We start from the raw sequence: 18746 nt of genomic DNA on the forward strand, positions 1-18746 counted from the left end.
CTGGTGCTGGGAGAGTCCTGAAATTTGTCAGCCCATAGCTTCTGTGCGAACTTTCCTCACCCACTCACACACGACTTTGCGCACTACAGTTTTACAAAGAGGCCACCAAGCTAAGAGGCTGAATTCGAAAGGAAATTTCACCTTGATGTATTTCAGTAAAGTCATGTAAAGCAGAGACAATACCCTATGAACTCAGCTCTTGTCTCTGGTTTTCTTCCTGTACTCAGACATTTAGGGAAAGGAAAGGGAACCACATTTACAGCATCTGCTGTGTGACAAAATGGTGTTTTCAAAGTAGGTCCCACAGATCGACAGCCTCTGGAGAGCATCTGAAAAAGGCAGGTTCCTAGATCCCCATCTGTTCAATCTGACTCTCTAACCTGTGGATCCCAGATTACACAGATTGAAAAAACACCTCAGGCGATTCTTTTGTACTAAAACTTGAGAATTAATTAAATGACTTTGTCTAAATGCTTTCACATAGGTTATCTCATTTAGTAATTTATGAATATATCTCACCTCCGTTCTAGCAGTCCATGAACACTCAAGTGGTGATGTTTATAATTTAATTTGTATGTTTATTCTCCATCTAAGCAGAAAGAACTGTGCTTCTCTTCCACCACGGATGCTCCCTGGTTGAGCACATGAGCCTTAAGGGAAGACAGCCACAACCAGGAGACTTTGCTTAATTCCTAAGCTCTATGAGCTGTAGTTGTTTTGCATGAAAAGTTAGTATCACACTGACTTGCTAGGCCTGTTTTAAGTGTTAAATACAATAACTTGTGCGCTGGGTACATGGTTAGCACAAAAAATTGTAGCTACAGTACTATAATTTTCTTCGAAAAAAATGGTGCATCCAAGAAATAGTTATCTATTTATCCACAAATAGTGCTTCAATCTTAGAACATCACATTATATATGTGTTTAAAAAGCAATGTTACCATTTAAGAACTCCTATAATAACCACATATCTGCCATCTCCATTAAAGGAATTCTCTTGGGAGATCACATTTGTTTTTTAAAATGCTGCTGACCCGCTTGAAATATTTTCAAAACGCTCTTTTGAGTACACTTTAGCAGTACGCAGTGATTATCTCTGGGTACTTTCTTCTTCTTTTTTTTTCTTTTTTGAGGAAGATTAGCCCTGAGCTAACATTCGCTGCCAATCCTCCTCTTTTTGCTGAGGAAGACTTGCCCTGAGCTAACATCCGTGCCCATCTTCCTCTATTTCATATGTGGGATGCCTGCCACAGCATGGCTTGCCAAGCGGTGCCGTGTCTGCACCCGGGATCCAATCAGGCAAACCCCAGCCAGCTGAAGTGGAACGTGCGCACTGAACCACTGCGCCACAGGGCCGGCCCCTTGGGTACTTTCCATAATCAACATGTTATCTTTATAATCAACCTGTTAGTTTTATCATTAAAAATGAAGAAATAAAATTTTAAAAGAGGGGGAAACCTGTCCTTTCAAATTCATATTAGGGATGCCAGTTTTTTGCACTTTGAGAATGGACTTGCTCTTTAAAATAGTTAGGTTGTTAACGGTCAAATCTGGTGAAAAGAAGGTAATGGCTTCTCTTTGGAGACCCAAAATTGAAATCCGACCAAAAAGGAGTGAAATTCATTTTCTTGTGTGGCTCTTAAGCTGGCAATTCTCAAGAAGAGCTTCAAGCATTGTTGAGACAAGGAAGCAGACCACTAATGACAATATCATTTCGATGTAAATATTTCAGTATATTTTTTAAAATCTGTCTTATTTTGGTTTAATCATGCCTAAAACATCACATGTTGTTTCTTATTGATATGGTGTCTCTCCATAAGCTTTCTTTAATTAGTATACTTAGCGTGTAGAAATTGTTTTCCTACTATAAATATTTCTATCTACGGCTGCGAGATTGAGCTGTAGCCAGGTATAATGGTGATAGAGGATGCAATGTGATATACAGCTCCCCCTAAACTAATACGTACAGAAGTTTGAGGGCTCCTGAGACAGATTGCCTGGTTCTAATCTTTGCTTCAGAATATTCCTTAGTTTTGTGAACCTGGGCCAAGAATCATATACATTTTAAAGTCTAAATGTATTATTATAAAATGAAGATTTTTAATAATACTGACCCTACAAGTTCTTAGGATGAAATGAAATAATGCATGTGGAGTGCTTAGCCTAGTCTCAGGCACATGGTAAGGATTCAATCAATGCAGCTGTTGTTGGTGCATCTCCACGGTGGGAAACAATGGTTTCAACCAGAACGGGAAATTCCTTAATCTTTTGAAAGTTTGACCAAGAAAGGGTAAGAGGGCGTTTTTCTCTAGCCATCTCAACAATCTCCCTAATTTAGCTCATAATTCCCTTGAGGTCATGAGTACAATATTAATATTTCCCACATTCCAAATAAGGGACGTGGGTCACAACAAGATTTCTAAGGGTGCCAGTTAGTTATCAGTAGAGGTAGGAATCAAATTCAGCATTGTTTTCAGTTGGGTTCTCCGACAGTTCACTGCCTTTCATATGCAGATGAATTGTTATGCAATAATTTAATTCAATGCTTTTCATAAAGAATGCCACAGAGGGCCTGCTTCATGTGTGTTACTTTGTTGTTGCCCTGGTGACATTTGAAGAGCCCTCAGGCAGCCACGGATATCTGAGGATTCCAGAGAGCAACTCCATGTGAACAAAAAGGGTAAGTGTTACAGTGCAGCTGTTCAGTGGGGATTCTCAAGTTGTGCACCGTGAATCAGTACTTTTCTTCTGGTTTATTCCCTCCTTTGCCTCTAGTCAGTACATTAGATAAATAAATCCAGCTTTCCGCGAGAGGCTGAGCTTATGCATAACCAAAGAACTCAACTATTTTTAACGAAATTTTGTAAAATCTTTTTAACCATTGACCTAAAACCATTCTCTGTATATACTAAAGTCAGAGAATTATGAGATTTATTATAAGAATTATAAGAAGTCCTTAATAGCTGTAAATTCTTTGAAAGAAAGAATTTTATCTTATTTTTGCATCCCCAGTGCGTGGTAAGAAATCTTGTGTAAAGTAGGTTATCGATAAATGCTTATGAATGAATAAACAGCCTCCGAGATCCATTTCAGATCTCTTTTCAAGAGGGTCTTTTTCAAATAACTATCGCCTAAAAGCCCTCTAAAAAACTGATCAAGAAGTCATCTTAATTTTACGGCAGAAATTAAAGGCTTGCAAGTCTCTGTAATATACCACGTGTACATCGGACACCCGCTTTAACTTGAAATTTGCAAATCCAAGTGACTGCACCAAGACTTGGAGTGAAGAAGCCCCAAGAAGCGAGGCTGGAAACTGGGAATTCACAGGAGCTCCTGTAGGTTCTGTTAGTTTAACAAAAGTCATCTTTAAAAGCCACAGAAGACCTCAGGTTCTTTGCAACACCCATGCAAGAAAGGAGACTCTAACGCTTAAAGTTGTAGAGCAAGGTAACTGAGAAAAGATGGATACAAAAATAAACAGGGGTTTGTGATGCTTGTACCAAACCCTAATGAAGAAAGGAAAGTGGATTCATGCAATCATCAAGTCCCAGGGTTAGAAAAGAATTCGCAGACTATCTGATATGGCACCAGAAGTCATGCATGAGATCCACAACTCGTCAGCTGGCCTCTGCCCACCTCCCCAGTCTTCTCTTTGCCTGGTTTCCTCCTTGACCTGAGGCCCCAGCAATATCAAATAACTACTTATGCTGCTTCACGCCTCTCTGTTTCTTTGTGTGTGCTTGCTCTTCCTCCTCCTTAGAGTGTACTCTTTCCTTGAAAGCCCAACTCAGGGGTCATCTTCTCTGGAAGCCAGGCCAAGTTCACCACTTCATTCTTCAGTGTATCTCAACCTCCTACGCACTCTTCTACTACTGCATTTGTCCATAAGTCTGTGAGGGCAAGATTTAGTGTCTTTTTCATCTTTTTATTCTCAGTGCATAGCATAGCAGAGTACCTAGAATATGATATTCATTAAATAAATGTTTTTGAATGAATGAATAAATCTAGCTAATTCTTCCCATTTGTATTAAAAAAACTCAGAGCCAGAGATTATTCTCTCCCTCCATTTAATTAAGCAATGGGCACTTATGTGACGAGCAACTAAGTATTTTTTTTAATAACTGAGACATGACCTAAATTTGATATTTCTGGAAGGCCTTTAAAAAGTCTTTCTGCTTTCATTCTTGGCCTCTATTGTCTTTCCTTCCCAACTTTTACATCATAAGCCAGATAACTGTTCACAGCAAATCATACCCAAGATCATATCAGGACTCCTTCCCAGGTCATAAGGCCCCAGAGGACCTGTCTATCTATGGACCCCCTTCCCATGACTCTCTGCTCAATCACTGTTCTCCAAGCTCCACCAGCATCCTTGCCTTTCCGCAAACACATCCATGCACTCCTGCTTCAAGACTGATCCACATCCTATTCCTTCTGCCTCTTTCCCCCAGATCTCTGAATGTCTCTGCTCCGATGCCACCTCCCCAGAGAGACCTTCTCTGACCATCGGATCCAAAATAGCACCTCCTTTTATTTTCCAGCTCCTTCACATTGTTTGTTTTTCTTCATGATGTGTATTTATAACATTACATATTATGAATTTGTTTATTATTGTCTCCCCCACTCAAAAGGAAGCCCAATGAGGGCGTTGATTTTGTCTGTTTTGTTCACCACTGGATCCCCAGCAGCTAGACAGTGTTTGACACAGTGGGTACTTAATAAATATTTGTTGAATGAGAACCTGGAGTCTCTATGAAAAAAAAAAATCATATGATTTTGGGGATTTAAAAATAAACCTCATCTTTTTCTGTAGCTACACAATTTTTAAAAATGGCCAAAAGGGAACATTTCCATCTTAGTAATACTTAAACTTCAACTACTCTTTCTCCTCTTTCCCAACCCTAACACATGATAACAACAACAGTGTTAGTTTCCTTTAGCAACAAAATGACCCTTTCCAATTGCACTTGGGAAGGAGGCTGGAGGACAGAGAAAAGTTACCTTGCTCAAACCCATGGAGCTGACAGGTGTGCCAAATACCTAGGGATGGGATCATAGTAGGGTAGGCAGGGTTCGGGGCCATCAGAAGTGAACTCAGCATTTAGGAGGGAGCAATCAGATTGCTTTAATGTCTTTTAGTCACTGAGGCAGTGAGTCCGGCTGCCAACAAACACAAACGTATCTCATGGGAAGGCTCTTAAAGCTAAGGTACCATTTTTCCCTCAAGAAGTTTGTACTCTAGACTAATTTCAGAAATGGCCATTTTGCTTATGAATGAGTGGCCAAGGACAAATTCATTTTAATCCCAAAAGCCACTTGGTGTGACTTGGAGCTGGACTCTAATCTCAAATTTATCACTAAGGAGATATGTGACTTGGAACAGGTTAATTGACTCTCTCTGAGGTTCAATCAACTCTTATAAAATGAATGGCTTGGACCAGATAATCGATAAGGCTTCCATGTGCTCTAACATTTCATGTTCTTTTGAGTTAAAACAAAGAAGAAGATAGGATGTTGGCTGGAATTTCCCAGTAATACTAAAGAGCTTGAGTAAATAAATATTTTATCTCTATCAGTATCATCCACCTTTTTGAAGCTTGCTAGGAAGTGATTCACAGAAGTAAGAAAAGGCATTCATTCTTTTATTGCCTCAATGACTAGGTTATTTTACTATGTGGATTATACAGTAGGAGGTAAAAGAATTTTTTAAAATGTAAGACAAACTTTATTATAGCACAAAAAAAATCTTGCTGGGGAGACAAGAACCAGACTGAAACAGTCCACAGAATGAACAGAAAGGCGGGAACTTGAAGCCAGATGAGACCCTGGCCTTTACTAGCTGTACTGGCCTCGGCCAAGTTTCCTCACTTACCCTGTCTTCAAAAAGGGCACGATGATCATGACCCCAGTGCCTTGCTGTGATAGTCCACAGGATTCACAGGATGACGTGTGGAAAAGCACTGAATCAGGGGCGTGACACTCAGCAGGCCCTCATGGTCCTCCTGTCCTCTCACCCGCAAGAGGCCCTCAGATATGGAAGGGGGAGATCATGGCGAGGTGGGAATGGGCCTAGCCAGAATGGCACTGGCAGCAAAATCATGAAGGACTTGAGCTAGTCCTTGAAAATGGGTGGGATGTAGATAGGCAGAAGGGAGATGAAAGTGTTAGGACTGGAAGAGATTGCACGGCACAAGGCATGGAGCCTGGAATAACCATGAGAGTTTAGAGCCATTGCCAGTTACTGGTGATAGGGCAGCGCCGGGCAGGCTGTGAGCAAACAACAACAAAAATCACCTAGGAGACTTGTTAAAAGTGCATACAACAGACACCCCCACACACACTCATATACACTGCCCCCAAGGGGTGATTGTGACTCAGTGGGTCTGGTGAGGAGTCCAGGAGCCTGTATTTTGAAAAGCTGTTCTGGTGTCCTGAAGCTTAGTCAGGTTTGGGAACCATGGGTTTAGTCAACAGCAATTGACTGAACTTACAGAGCAGACTCACACTGGCGGCAGGAGGGTGACCAGAGCAGAAGCCTGGATTCAAGCCCCTCCGCCCCTCACTGGCTGTGAGACCCTGGGTAGTCCGTCATTTTCCTTATCCTCATTTGTCTCATTAACGTTGTAGGGATCCTAGCACCTACCCTGCCTTCCTCAAAGGACTTTTGTGAGAACCGATTGATTTTAAGCCACTGTCGCATTATCTTAACGGAAAAACACTTACTGTAAAGTGTTACACAAATACTCAGGATCATCCTTAATCTTCATCGTTGTTATCATGGGGACCCTGGGATGCCAGAATGCCACAGTCAGCTCCCACCTATCACACCCTGTGGTAACCTTGAGGTAACAGTGGGCAGGGCTCTGAAAATAGTTCCATACTGTCACTATGACACCCATAAACAGCTACCCCTTCCTAAGTGTTACACTGTGAGTAGGATGTGGGTCCTAGAGTCATCAAAATCTCACAAATATTACGAGTCATGTGAATTGTGCCACTGTCACAAACCCACATAGCTACAAGTAGTACATAGTACAAGTAGTAGCTATGTGCCACCAACAAGTTACTGACCCTCTCCAAGCCTTGGTTTCCTCACGCATAAAGTGGGGAGAGTATTAGCACCCAGGGCCACCGTGTACAACTGTGTAGGCTGTGCCCCATACAGAGCAAGCTGCCAAGGTGGGCCACGGAGGTTGAAATTCAGCCCAGGGTATACTCACCTGCCTGCACGCCCATGGGCTTCCACTTTCTCAGAGGAGCCACTGTTTGTTCATTGTTTTCTAATTCATGAGCCCAGAGAGGAAGCCATTTTCCACACAGCAAGCTGCTGTGTGTGCTAATAGTGACCCTCGTAGTACCTGCTCCAAAGCCTGGGCATCAAAGGAGAAAATGCATGAAGTCTTCAGCACAATGCCAGGCATACAATAGGGTCCAGTGCAGGGTAGCTGTTAATATCATAATTCTCATTAATTCATTCACTCAACAAGCGTTCACTGTGCACCTTCTATATCCCAGCGACTATGCTAGGGCAACTGGACCATCACAGAGAAGAAGACAGCATCCTTTCCCTGGAGGAGCTTGCAGCCTAGGGGCAAATACAGACACTTGAGCAAATTATTACACTCGAGGATTCATACAGGAGACTTTGTCCAGAGTGATACTTATAGTTCAGATTTCTGAATTCTGATGACTGTTGCTATTAAGGTTTAATTTACTCCTACAGATTTCCTATCTGGAAAGTAAAACTTGTTAGGGTTCTTTGATAAAGCTGTTTACATATTTCATTCTTCTCATGTGTTCAGAGCTAAACACACAGAATGGGCTGACCAGGCCACTGCCACTTCATTCTCTTTGTGGACCACCACCTGTGCCCACCTTGGTGCCAGGGCCCTGCTGTCAGGCAGGTCTACTTTCCTACAGTATGGGCTAGCATCTGCTTATGAGGGACAGCATCTGCCCACTTATTTACTCCTCAGAACTACGCAAATACATTTTTGTTTGAAGTAGCTTAAGAGCAAATGAAAATGCATGCACTCTTTTTTTATTCAATTGCCCAGAAATACTTTGTACTAAATAATGAACTTAACTTTCAAAGGAAAATGTGTTTTTTTTTAACATTATTAAATGGGATTTCTATGTATAGCTTCTGTTAGCAAAAGAGGATTTAACCCACGCAACTTTATGAGACTAGACTCTGGTCAGCTTTAGAGCTCTTCACAGAGACAGATGGACATAACGACAAAATAAAATGTTGGCAGATATGTGCTGGAAATCCCTGGTGATAAATTATAGGCTTTATTACCACCTCTCCTAATTTCCTTTTCTGAGTAAGTAGTCCTAGGTGAAACCTACACAGGAAACAGCCTTAATGGTTTTAATAGCAGTGGTTTAATGAATTAATGTATTATGAGTATTGTAAATAAATTTTTAATTAAGAAAGAGTTTACTTAAGAAGTTTTCAAAACAAGCCTCGGATCTGAAAATCCAGCATGCCAAGAGTTGTAATTTGTCCCAATCTCCTATTATACCTAAGTACCGCAATACCTTAAAAAAACTAATTAAAATATTTGCCTCAATATATGTAATAACTAAAATATAACCATTATAACTCTGTAAACACTAGGGGTGATGTTGCTGCCTTATTTCATAATGATGCTGTCAGAATCAATAAACAATAAAATAAAACAAACACACTTTCTGTCCTGGGAGATCACCTTCCCTAAAAGCAAGGGGCACAGAGCACGTGGATTGTACATTGCAAATGCTGAAGGGAAGGCTTCCAAGGTCCCTTCCAGATCTAATATCCTGTGATTTTACACATTGCTTTCATCTTACTTAAATAACACCAAATCACCAATGAAGGTAAACTCACAAATCAAGGCATGATTCGACAAGAGATCGGCTTTCCCTGAATGCAGGACCAGCTACATCATTTGCCAGGCCAGTACACAATGAAAATATGGGCCTTCGATTATTATGGGTCAACAATTATTAATAATTTCAAAATGGTAACAGCAGAGCATTAAACTAAGTGCAGGGCACTTCTGAGCCTGAGTGTGGGGCAGGGACTGCTGAGATTCCGCAGGTGTTTCAGGCCCTGGACTCCTAGCTTGTCCACTTCCTGTTCCGTCTCCAATTCTGGCAGATGTACTTCCAGTAACAGAAAGTAGCAGTTCTAAGTTGCTGCTGTGATGGAGGCTAGGTCATCAAAGCAGCATAGAGAATGACACTGGCAGGCATCCTTGGGGATGCTTCTGGGCTTCTGCCCTCTCTCTTTTCTATCAGAACATCCTATGAAATCCACACAGAAAGGGAGCTAAAAGACTTACAGCATTAAGTTTCCTTTAGACGAATGGTCTAATTTTATAGACTCATTGATCTTTAAAGCTAAATGGGACCTTGGAGATTATCTAGTCCACCTTCTCTCATTTTAATTAGGTCTCCATCAAATTCCATTTAGGCCAAGGGCACGGTAATGAATTCTTGGTTGCATAGCTCTAAAGCGGATGGTGATTCTGATGAACAAACCATGATTGACGATCTTCAGAAAGACAAAATGTTCATATAATGAACGATTCATCCTATAAGTGGATTTATATAAAATGCTGCCAGCCATGCTAACGACATACGTAGTAGTTGATTTCTTTTATCCCAGTCAGAGCAAAATGAGTGAAACTAATGTCTTAGCACTTGGAAATCCCCGAACATGGGATCTAGAATGGGTTCATCAGATATGGGAATAAGGCAGATGAACCCAGGTGTCAAAGAGGTAGGTGGTTTAAGGCTGGAGCTAAAGGCATCCCCTTTATCAGGAAATACGTCTCTGTTGCTCTATTTCCTACTTACATGTACATATACATATATATATATATACACATATTTTAAATAAACTCTTATACAGTGTTTATGAGAGGCCAGACACCATGCTAAATGCTTTGAAAATATTAACTCATTTAATCCTCATAACAACCCTATGAGGTAAGTACTATGCTTATCCTCCTCTTTAAAGATGAGAAAACTGAGGAACACTGAGATTGATTATCTCGCTCAAGGACCCACTGTTGCAGTGGTAGAGGCAGGATTAAACCCCCTGTAGTCTTGGCTCTAGTCGCTGCTGTTAACCACTAGATCATGACGCTGAGCCAATGACTTTCCATCATGCCCAAAACCATGAGGCCCGCTCTCCACTATGCACCAAAAATAAAACGACATGCATTTACAACGGGCCATCTATGCTCCCAGCACTGTAGCCACAGCTGTGGCAAATATTTACATCAACATTATGACCGAACTGATGCTAATTTCACAGACGTTAATCACCGTTCCACAGTTGTGATTTTATACATATGATGATATCTCAAGTCGCTTCAATCCCTTTTCCACCATCGTAGTGCTGCTCTGAAGGGTTAAGAGCACACAGATTCAGATTTAAGAGCTAGAAATCAAACACCTAGCATGAAGCTTCTCTTCTTTCTTTCCGGAAAGAGTAAAACAGCCTATATGACAATACTTGAAACATGTAAAAGCTTTTTTGACTTATTTTCATTCTAACAATTGCTCTTCTTTTATGTCTATTGCTTATGAAGTCTTTTCTTGGGACTAAAATAAATATGTAATTTATTTCCAACACCATGGGGACAACTCCTCATGGCTAGGAAAGTGCAACCCATCACGTTTTGGGAGAGATGTGTGATAAATACTACTCAGCGTCAGGCAATGGAGGGAAGCAGTATCTTGCCATCCTTGTGACAACCTGTGCATCCCCATGCAGCAGTAGGTTAGTATAACTTAGACTGTTATATTCAAGACATCCAAATATTCGTACTTTTAGGCCATTATTCTAATGATAAATATTAGGGCTCGATAGAAAACATTTTCAAAGATCCTTCAAGGAACCCGAAAATGTTTTCACTTTATCCAGATGGAGAGAAGACAAGAAGCGTAAGACTTTCCAATTTAACGTCATTGTGAGTAAATGTTTTAATTTTCATAGGGTTGCACAACCATTTTCTCTGTTGTTCATTTAATTTCCTATATAGGAAGGAGAAAGTATTCAACAAACACAGTATGCCATGATGAAATATGGATAACATATGCTCTATTACATGAAATAACAGAACCGTAAGATTCTTAAAATTTTATTTTAGATAAATATGTTACTAAGGAAATATTTTGCCTGAGAATGTAAGATGGCTTGAGACAGCAGATTTACAAATACAATATTGTGCAGTCATGGCACATTCTATACTGTCCTTTTGCAATTTCTGGAAGCTTGCTCTATTTCTGGTTAAATAGATGAGTTAAGTGATTTGAGCAGCATAATAAAGTTTGTGTGTTCTGCCAGGATAAAACCACGGTACTGAATTAATATCCTGCACTACAGTCCCAACATGCTTTCACAAGGATGCTATTTCATGGCTCAATAAATACTTATTGACTAACTACAAACATGGCAAAAATGTTTGTCCTTCAACTTGACTGTTTTAGGGGTAAACGTTCAAGGATTCTGAAAAAAGCCCAGGAATGTTGTAACACTTTTCAAACCACTGTCATTTTCATTTTGCAATTATCACTAAACTTGCAAAAGAGCAGGATAGAAATATGTTATTAGATAAACCCCCAGAAAAACTACAAGGTCTCCAAGCAAATTTTTCTTTATAAGTTGTTTTGTTCAAGACAAGGTTTAAAAAGCACAAATGAGGAGACTATATTCATTTCAAAAGACATGTGCCCCATATCTAAACGATCAAGTTGGTGGCTCACAAAACTTGTATCAAATGGTCTTCTCAAAGAATTCTAGCCAACTAGTGGGGCTTGTGTCTCTTATTCAGAGCAGCCATCAGCAATTAATGAAAATGGTTCTTTCTTTGCTCCAGTTCTGGGAGGAAATTATGTTACTTCCAAGGGTTAGCAAGCATATAGCAGAGAGGTTAGGCCAAGTTTAATTTACTCTCCTTACAAACACGAAAATTTAAGATGTTGTTATTTATTTTTCTCTGAGAAATTTCCCTTCAATCAACTTTATTAGGGACAAAGCATAACTGATAAAGGTCAGTAAATGATGCAATACTGGAAAATTCAATATACACAACCTTTCTTAGAAGCTAAGCTTCATTTGGTTAGACTATTCCCGGATATCATGACACTAAAGAAATCACCTTTCGAATATAAAGTTCTTACTTCATTAAACGTGGGGCCAACAAGTTATAGTAACCACAGAAGTATTCCTGAGAAGAGCATTTCTATTTAATTAACTATATTTCTATTTTTTAAGTATGAGGGGCAACCTTGAAAAGTCTTTCCTTCAACTGTTATTTAAAATATTTATTTTTACTTTGCAATATCACTTCTAAATCGAAAAGGTCTATTTTTTTAACGAGAAATATTTTTTATGATTATTTTTATTCACCAACAGTTCTGGGACCAAATAAATAAATCTGTCACAAAAGGTCATTCGATATAGCACTACTATTGTTCTTTTATAAGAATGTTGAATTTAGGAACAGTATTGCTATTTTTCTAATTCTCCAGAAATTTACCACACGTATAGTATACACAGTTCAAGCCCAAATATTGCGGTCCAAATAAAGGATGCCCTAGGTCTTGGTCCTTGGCCCCCTCCTCTTACGCATAATCTCCCCCTAAGTAACCCCATCCAGCCCGAAGTCTTTAGACATATGCCATATGCCAGTAACTCCCAGATTTATATCTCTGGGTTTGACTTTTCTCCCAAACCTATACTTGTAACATCCAACTCTTTGATTTTTACTTTTGTATGTCTGATAGGCATCTTTGGCCTAATCTGGCCAAAAGAGAACTCCTCACTACTCTTCTGTCTTAGACAAAAGAAAGTTCCTTTGACAAGTGCAAAATGCAAATCTGCCAGTTGTCTCCAGCTCAGCCCACGGCACTACAAACCTAGGAGTTCTTGATCCTCTCCCTCACCTGCAATGACCAATCTATCTGCATTGCTGTCTCTACTTCCAACACATATTCCAAATCTGTCCCTTTCTCTCCATTTCCATCACCATGACCCTGGTCCATGTCACTGTTCATCTCTCACCTCGATCACTCTGGTAGAAATTTATTGAGGTTCTGTTGCTCCTCTGCTTAAAATCCTTTGCTTCTTATCATGTGTAGAACCAGATCCAACTTCCTGCCCTGGCACCAAGGCCCAACCTGATCTTAGAACCTGACCCCACCCACACCTCTGACACTCTCTCCTGCCACCTACTTGTACCCCTTTTTTCATTACGTTCCAGGCATACTGGCCTTTTTATTCTGTTTTGCAGAATTATTGCAGGCTTATTCTAACCTCACTTAAGCAAAACTTTTCCTTGAGGTTTAGAATATGACCTTGTATTGGACGTAGACTTTTGCGAGTTATCACATGGTAGTTAATGTAAGTCAGTGGTTCTCAAACAGGACTGCACATTGGAACCACCTGCAGAGCTTTAAAAAATGCTGATCCCCAGGTGCCATCCAAACTGAATCACAATCTCTGGGAGGTGACCAGAGCATTCATATTTCTGAAAGTCTCCAGATGAATCTATACATAGCTAAAGTTGAAAACCCTTAGATAAGTGATGTGTTCTCTGATTTTATTGTTTATTTATTTGACTTAGATTTTTTTTTCTTGGTTACTGTTAATATAAATCACATCTAAATCACTCTTTTTTCAAGAGATGTTGAAAGGAAAAATCTGACAGAGTAGGATGGCCTGGTCTTTACAGTAAAGTGATAATAATAAGGAAGGACTGATATAAAACACATGAAAGGGATCAGCTAGTATCATCCTCTTCTTTTTGATATCACGGAACACATGTAGATTTTAATAAGAAACTGTTTTATGGCCCATGCTCCACTCTTGATCTCACTCTGCATTAAAGTCCCAATCTCGTGTTGACATCACATCACAGGATGCTACTGTTGACTTTGAGAATGAATGAACCTGTTTTAACATGACAAGAACTCACTGAAATTTGGTGGAATTAGCATTTCTAACGAAACTCAAACTTTTCAGTGTTTTAAGGTAGTTTATTCTTGGCAGCAGTATAACTTCCTGTGTCTAAGAGAAATGATTTAAAATGAGACTATAAAAGAGATCAAAAGACTTGGACATCAATTAGTTCGCAAGCTACCTAAATATTGTTATGTGAGTATAAAGGAATCAAACACATGGATTACATTTCCATTAAAATAGAGTAGGGCTTTAAAATAAAGGAACAGAAAGCTTTAGAAAACCCATTGGATTTTCTCAGACCTTAACATTCAAAAAGTAGATCAAGCTGCTTACAAACACCGAAAGCTAAAGGATACGCTTCCGCCTAGAGAACTGAACGATGCTTCAAAAGTTAAGAAGTTTCACCAGTGGTGGCTGATTTGGGATGTGGGGAAGCCAAAAGAAACTGTCACTCGCCCACCTTGAAGAAACCTACACTTACGCTTTATGACAGTGTCTTATTCTTGCAGCCCTTGGCTTCTTAAAGAGATGGTAGTGGGCAGGGCACAACTCATAGCGGCCCCCAACAAGCTAGATGTATGGCTGTTTGTTTCAGATCTCTACAAGCCCATATACTAACCAGCCCAATAGGATGACTAGGGGACAAGCTATTTTAGGTGCCTGGGGTTAACTTTGTCACTTCAGGAGGAAAGAAAGAGCAATTTTTCAAGCTACCGTTGTTATTCTTTTTTTAAACTAACTGCATGTGACAGCGAGCCTTCGAGAAAGGATTTGAGGTCCATGTGTCTCCAGAAAGGCTATGGAGGAGGCAGTGTAATGTAACAGAAAATGGAAACAGATGGCCTTTGACTTCTGACAACCTGAATTAGAATCTTGCTTTGAACACTATGAACTTTGTCATCTTGGGAATAAACAACAATTACCACCATTGTTACAGTAATCAATACTGAGATGACCGGTGAGAAAAACTCTCCCTGACCCTTATGAGGATTAGAGTCTTGGGAAATTAAGAAGTACTCATTGGGAAAAACCCCACAATCTGCTGAAAATATGGCAGCCACTACAGAACTGGAAAGCCCAAGAAGACTTCACAATATCAGTCCTTCTTTAACAATAACTCCCTTTTACAATTTTGTAATGAAACGAACATGTTTGAACATCATTCACATCTTATCTTTCCATTGGTTTCATTATTTGTGTCATTGTGACAAATGTTAAGAAATGCTTTTCCTAATTATGTATAACCCCCTCCTTCCTAAATATGGTCCCACAGCACAGAAACCCAAAGGCTTCAATATGTTTAAATACTTCTAGTTCTTCTTGTCTTTCTGTTTCATTGACAAGACAGCCTTTCAGGAAGAGAAGTAAGAGTGAGTTAGAATTCGAATTTCCTTCCTTGGGATGTCAAAAAGCAAAAGGGAGAATCAAATACCTTCAGAATGCTGTAGACAACAAACACAAGTTTGTCATAAGACACTTATTGTTCTATTGACTAATGGCAATAAGAAGAAAATTTTAACTTTTATCTGATAGAAAAAGGCTAAAAGAGAAAAAAAGAAAAAGCCAGTAGCCTCTTATGATGCCTTGGTGGGGCAAATGCTCTCTGGGGGTACATTCATCTAGTTGGTTATTCTGACATTGTGAACTGAACCATATAAAGCACACTTCTACAAATGAAGAACCCTTTCACCTAGAATTGATGCCAACATTAATAACTTAAGTATTTCAGTGTCTCATAGCCAAAGTTCCATATTTTAGCTACCTTAACAAGAAAACCCAAGAAAATCAATTTGCATCTAAAAGCTCCTTCATGGAGTTGGCTTGGTTTTGTGGCAAGCATCCCAGCTTGCTGAGAGAAGCAGAAGTCTGCTTCACAGAGGATTGTTTGGTCCCAGTTGAATAACCTGCTGGCATCCACTGTTAGCAGAGCGGTAAGCAGATTATGGGTGAGCAGATATTAATATTCTGATTAAACATTTTAAAACCTCATACCACTATTTTAAAAAATAATTGCACTACTCTGGGAGAACTCTTATGCTCACCATTCTGAAGCCACTTTTAGCCTTAATTTTTATGTATTCATGATCTTAAAATCTCTACCTATGGTTTATTTCCCAGAATCAAAACTTTTTCTCCCCATTGCCTTAACTGAACTGCAGTGTCTAAAATTCATGTGAATAAATGACTTTCCTGGACAATCTTAGCGGTTTTAAGTCTTTACATTACACTCTCTTCCTTCCCAGATCTCCTTTTGAAAAAGACAAGGCTGCAGTCATCTTTGGCCTCGGCTTCTAAAAAAACCCAGCACAGCCTTGGCAGCCCTCCTGGAAAGACTTCTTGTTTCCTGAGGATCCATTGATTTAACAAATTTAACAAACTTAAATAACAGAAGCTATAAAAGAGACATTTGCAGCAAGCATTCTGAAGTTATGAAGCAACAAAAGTTTACTAGACCACAAAAATTTCTATAACACCTTTCATCATGTAGATTATACAATTCAGCATGATAACAGGGAAAATTATTAATTATTATTAATTGAGGTCTGCAATGCACATAGAGGTCTTTAAAAATCAACAGTCAAACTACTGGGTTACCACAACTTATTTCTGGTCCAGACTGAAAAGTCTGTTTATTTCTTGAGTGTTTACTAAATGGGGCCACTGTGTCGGAGAGAAAATATGGGATGAACATTTTAAGCTGACCACACTGAGGGTTGGAATCGGCTGCAATCCTTACTTCTAATTTGATCAGTTAGGCTGATAAGGACCTAACCCTCAAGGAGACAAACACGGCATCTACTCCAGAATGATGACAGGCTGATGGAGAGATGTGGCTGCATTCCTGTAACGGCAGAGCATCTAGCAAATTACTTCTACACTAAGGAAAAGGGGGAGGAGCCCAGAGAAGTTTAGAATCTCCCATCTCACCCTTGGCATCCCTTCCCTCTGCCCAGGCTTCATACCTTCTTCTTCTCTAGAACTCTCTTCCATCCCTGTGGTCACTGGCCAACTCAGGAGATACTGTTGGAGAGACAGGAGGCAACAAGGTCCAGAGACAGGACTTGTAGTCAGCTCAGGGGCCCTTCCAACCACACTTCCCCAATTCCTGGAACATCTTCCAGCAGCTAATGCTTGGGGAAAGCAGTCCTAAATCCTACGCTGCGCTGCCTAGGAACCCTGCTACCAGGAGGGACTACTTTCCCTTTGTGGGGCGGGAATGATGCTGTGACTAACCAGACCCAAAGCTCCCTGCGAGGGCTCTGAGAAGACTCAGACCTCTCATTGCATCTGTGGCCCTACAAAAAGAAGGTTCCATGGAGCATGCACACGCGTAAGGTCACAGCCTGAAGGCTGGTGGAGGTGCCAAGAAAGGGGCTGTCGTTCAGACCTAAGCAAGGATTAAGGACTCCTTGACTAATAATCACCTCTTCTCTTCCTCTGATTCATAGGCAATGGATTCCAAAAGGGCGGCCCCTCTTTTGCAACCCCAAAGTGAGCAGAGCCTGATACACAGCAGGACAGAGGCTGTGGGCAGCTATCTGCTTGCACCAACAGCTGTCCACCTGTCTTTCCCCCAATCCTCTCCCTCTACCCGCCAAACGTCTAGTCTGTCAGAGCTGTGGAGACTAGACCCTGGCAAGGGACATGTCCCATGTGGAAAAGGCGAAGTAGGGAGAGGGGCAGCCCTCGTGGAGGGCCACTTGGGCTGGGCCCTCCTCATTCATTCACTGGGCAGGGGTGGACGGCGGCGGGGCAGGCAAGCCCAGGCGAAGCGGCCGCCCGAAGGAAGACTGGCCAGGTAACCCCTACCCCTGCTCTCGCCCCACGTGCAGCGCCAGCCGAGCTGTCAGCATGCGCGGGGCGCGGGGCGCGCGGGGCGGCGGGCTCTGGGGCCGGGCCCAGGGCGGGTGGTGCACCAGCCGGCTCGGCCCACACCCGACTCTGGAAACCCGTGCCTGGAGCCCTCCGCAGCGGCTGGCGGTGGGCTGGGGCGGGCGACGCCGGCGCCTCCTCCCGCCCCCGCGGGCCCCGGCGTGTCGCGGGCACCGACCTGCCAGCCGTCTCTCCCGGACGTTCTTCCACAGCAGATCCCAGGCTCTGGTCGTGGAGTCCCGCAGCTGCTCGCTGATGGACCGCCGGAGCTGCGTTTGGAAAGGTTTCCGTTTGCTGGTCATTTTAGATCCGTCCTCATAACGACCAGCGGGCTCGCCACCGCCACTCCCGCGTGGCCCGCAACTCAGACTCCAGGCGACTCGAGACGCCAGACCCGGGACTCCCGCTGGGGTCCCGGCACCCGCCGCGGGCGCGACATGGGTACGCCGCCGTCCGGTGCTGGTGGCTCCTCCGCGCGCACGGCCCGGGATGCCTAGCCACCCCGCGCGCCCCGCAAGGTTAACCTCTGCGCTCCGTCAACTCCTCTACTCCTTTCCCACTTTCCCTCCTCTCCCTCCCTCCGCTCCCCTCCCTCCCCCGCCCTCCCCCTCTCTCCCGGACTGCCTAGCGCCCCACTCCTTCCCCAGCGAGCTCTCCCTCCCTCGCCTAAACCTGGCAGCGTGGTCCCCATGGCCCCGCTGAGGGAGTTCTCACCCCCTTTTCAATTTCACTCAGACCCTGGGCTGCACCATATTCCTCCTATTTCTTGATGGTTTCCATCTTTCAGTCTCAGAAACCGCCAGCATCACAACAATCATAAACTATGTCACAGCTAGAGCCATAATAACTCATCTTAGTTTTCTTGAGTTCAAATCACTTGAAATCAGCTACTCAGTTTGGAGGGTTTTTT

The 18746-nt window shown here is 41.8% G+C and overlaps 1 protein-coding gene across 13 annotated transcripts in view; it reads right to left on the minus strand.

The window, feature by feature from the left end:
• STARD13 (StAR related lipid transfer domain containing 13) overlaps positions 1-18746 on the minus strand; it is a 489330-nt gene that overhangs the window by 194717 nt on the left and 275867 nt on the right. Inside the window, exons 2-3 of one of the 13 annotated variants that reach the window (XM_070520509.1) lie at positions 18015-18105; positions 16927-16984 (exon numbers count right to left, since the gene is read on the minus strand). The exons of 7 other annotated variants lie outside the window; for them this stretch is intronic. In XM_070520509.1, coding sequence (XP_070376610.1) covers positions 16927-16954 — 28 coding nt within the window. In that variant the 5' untranslated portion in view covers positions 16955-16984; positions 18015-18105. Of the gene's footprint in view, positions 1-16926; positions 16985-18014; positions 18436-18746 lie in introns of those variants that run through there. 5 more of the 13 variants (XM_070520511.1, XM_044777298.2, XM_070520512.1 and 2 more) reach the window with 5 other exon arrangements.

This window comes from Equus asinus, chromosome 11 (assembly GCF_041296235.1).
Source record: "Equus asinus isolate D_3611 breed Donkey chromosome 11, EquAss-T2T_v2, whole genome shotgun sequence".
NCBI lineage: Eukaryota > Metazoa > Chordata > Mammalia > Perissodactyla > Equidae > Equus > Equus asinus.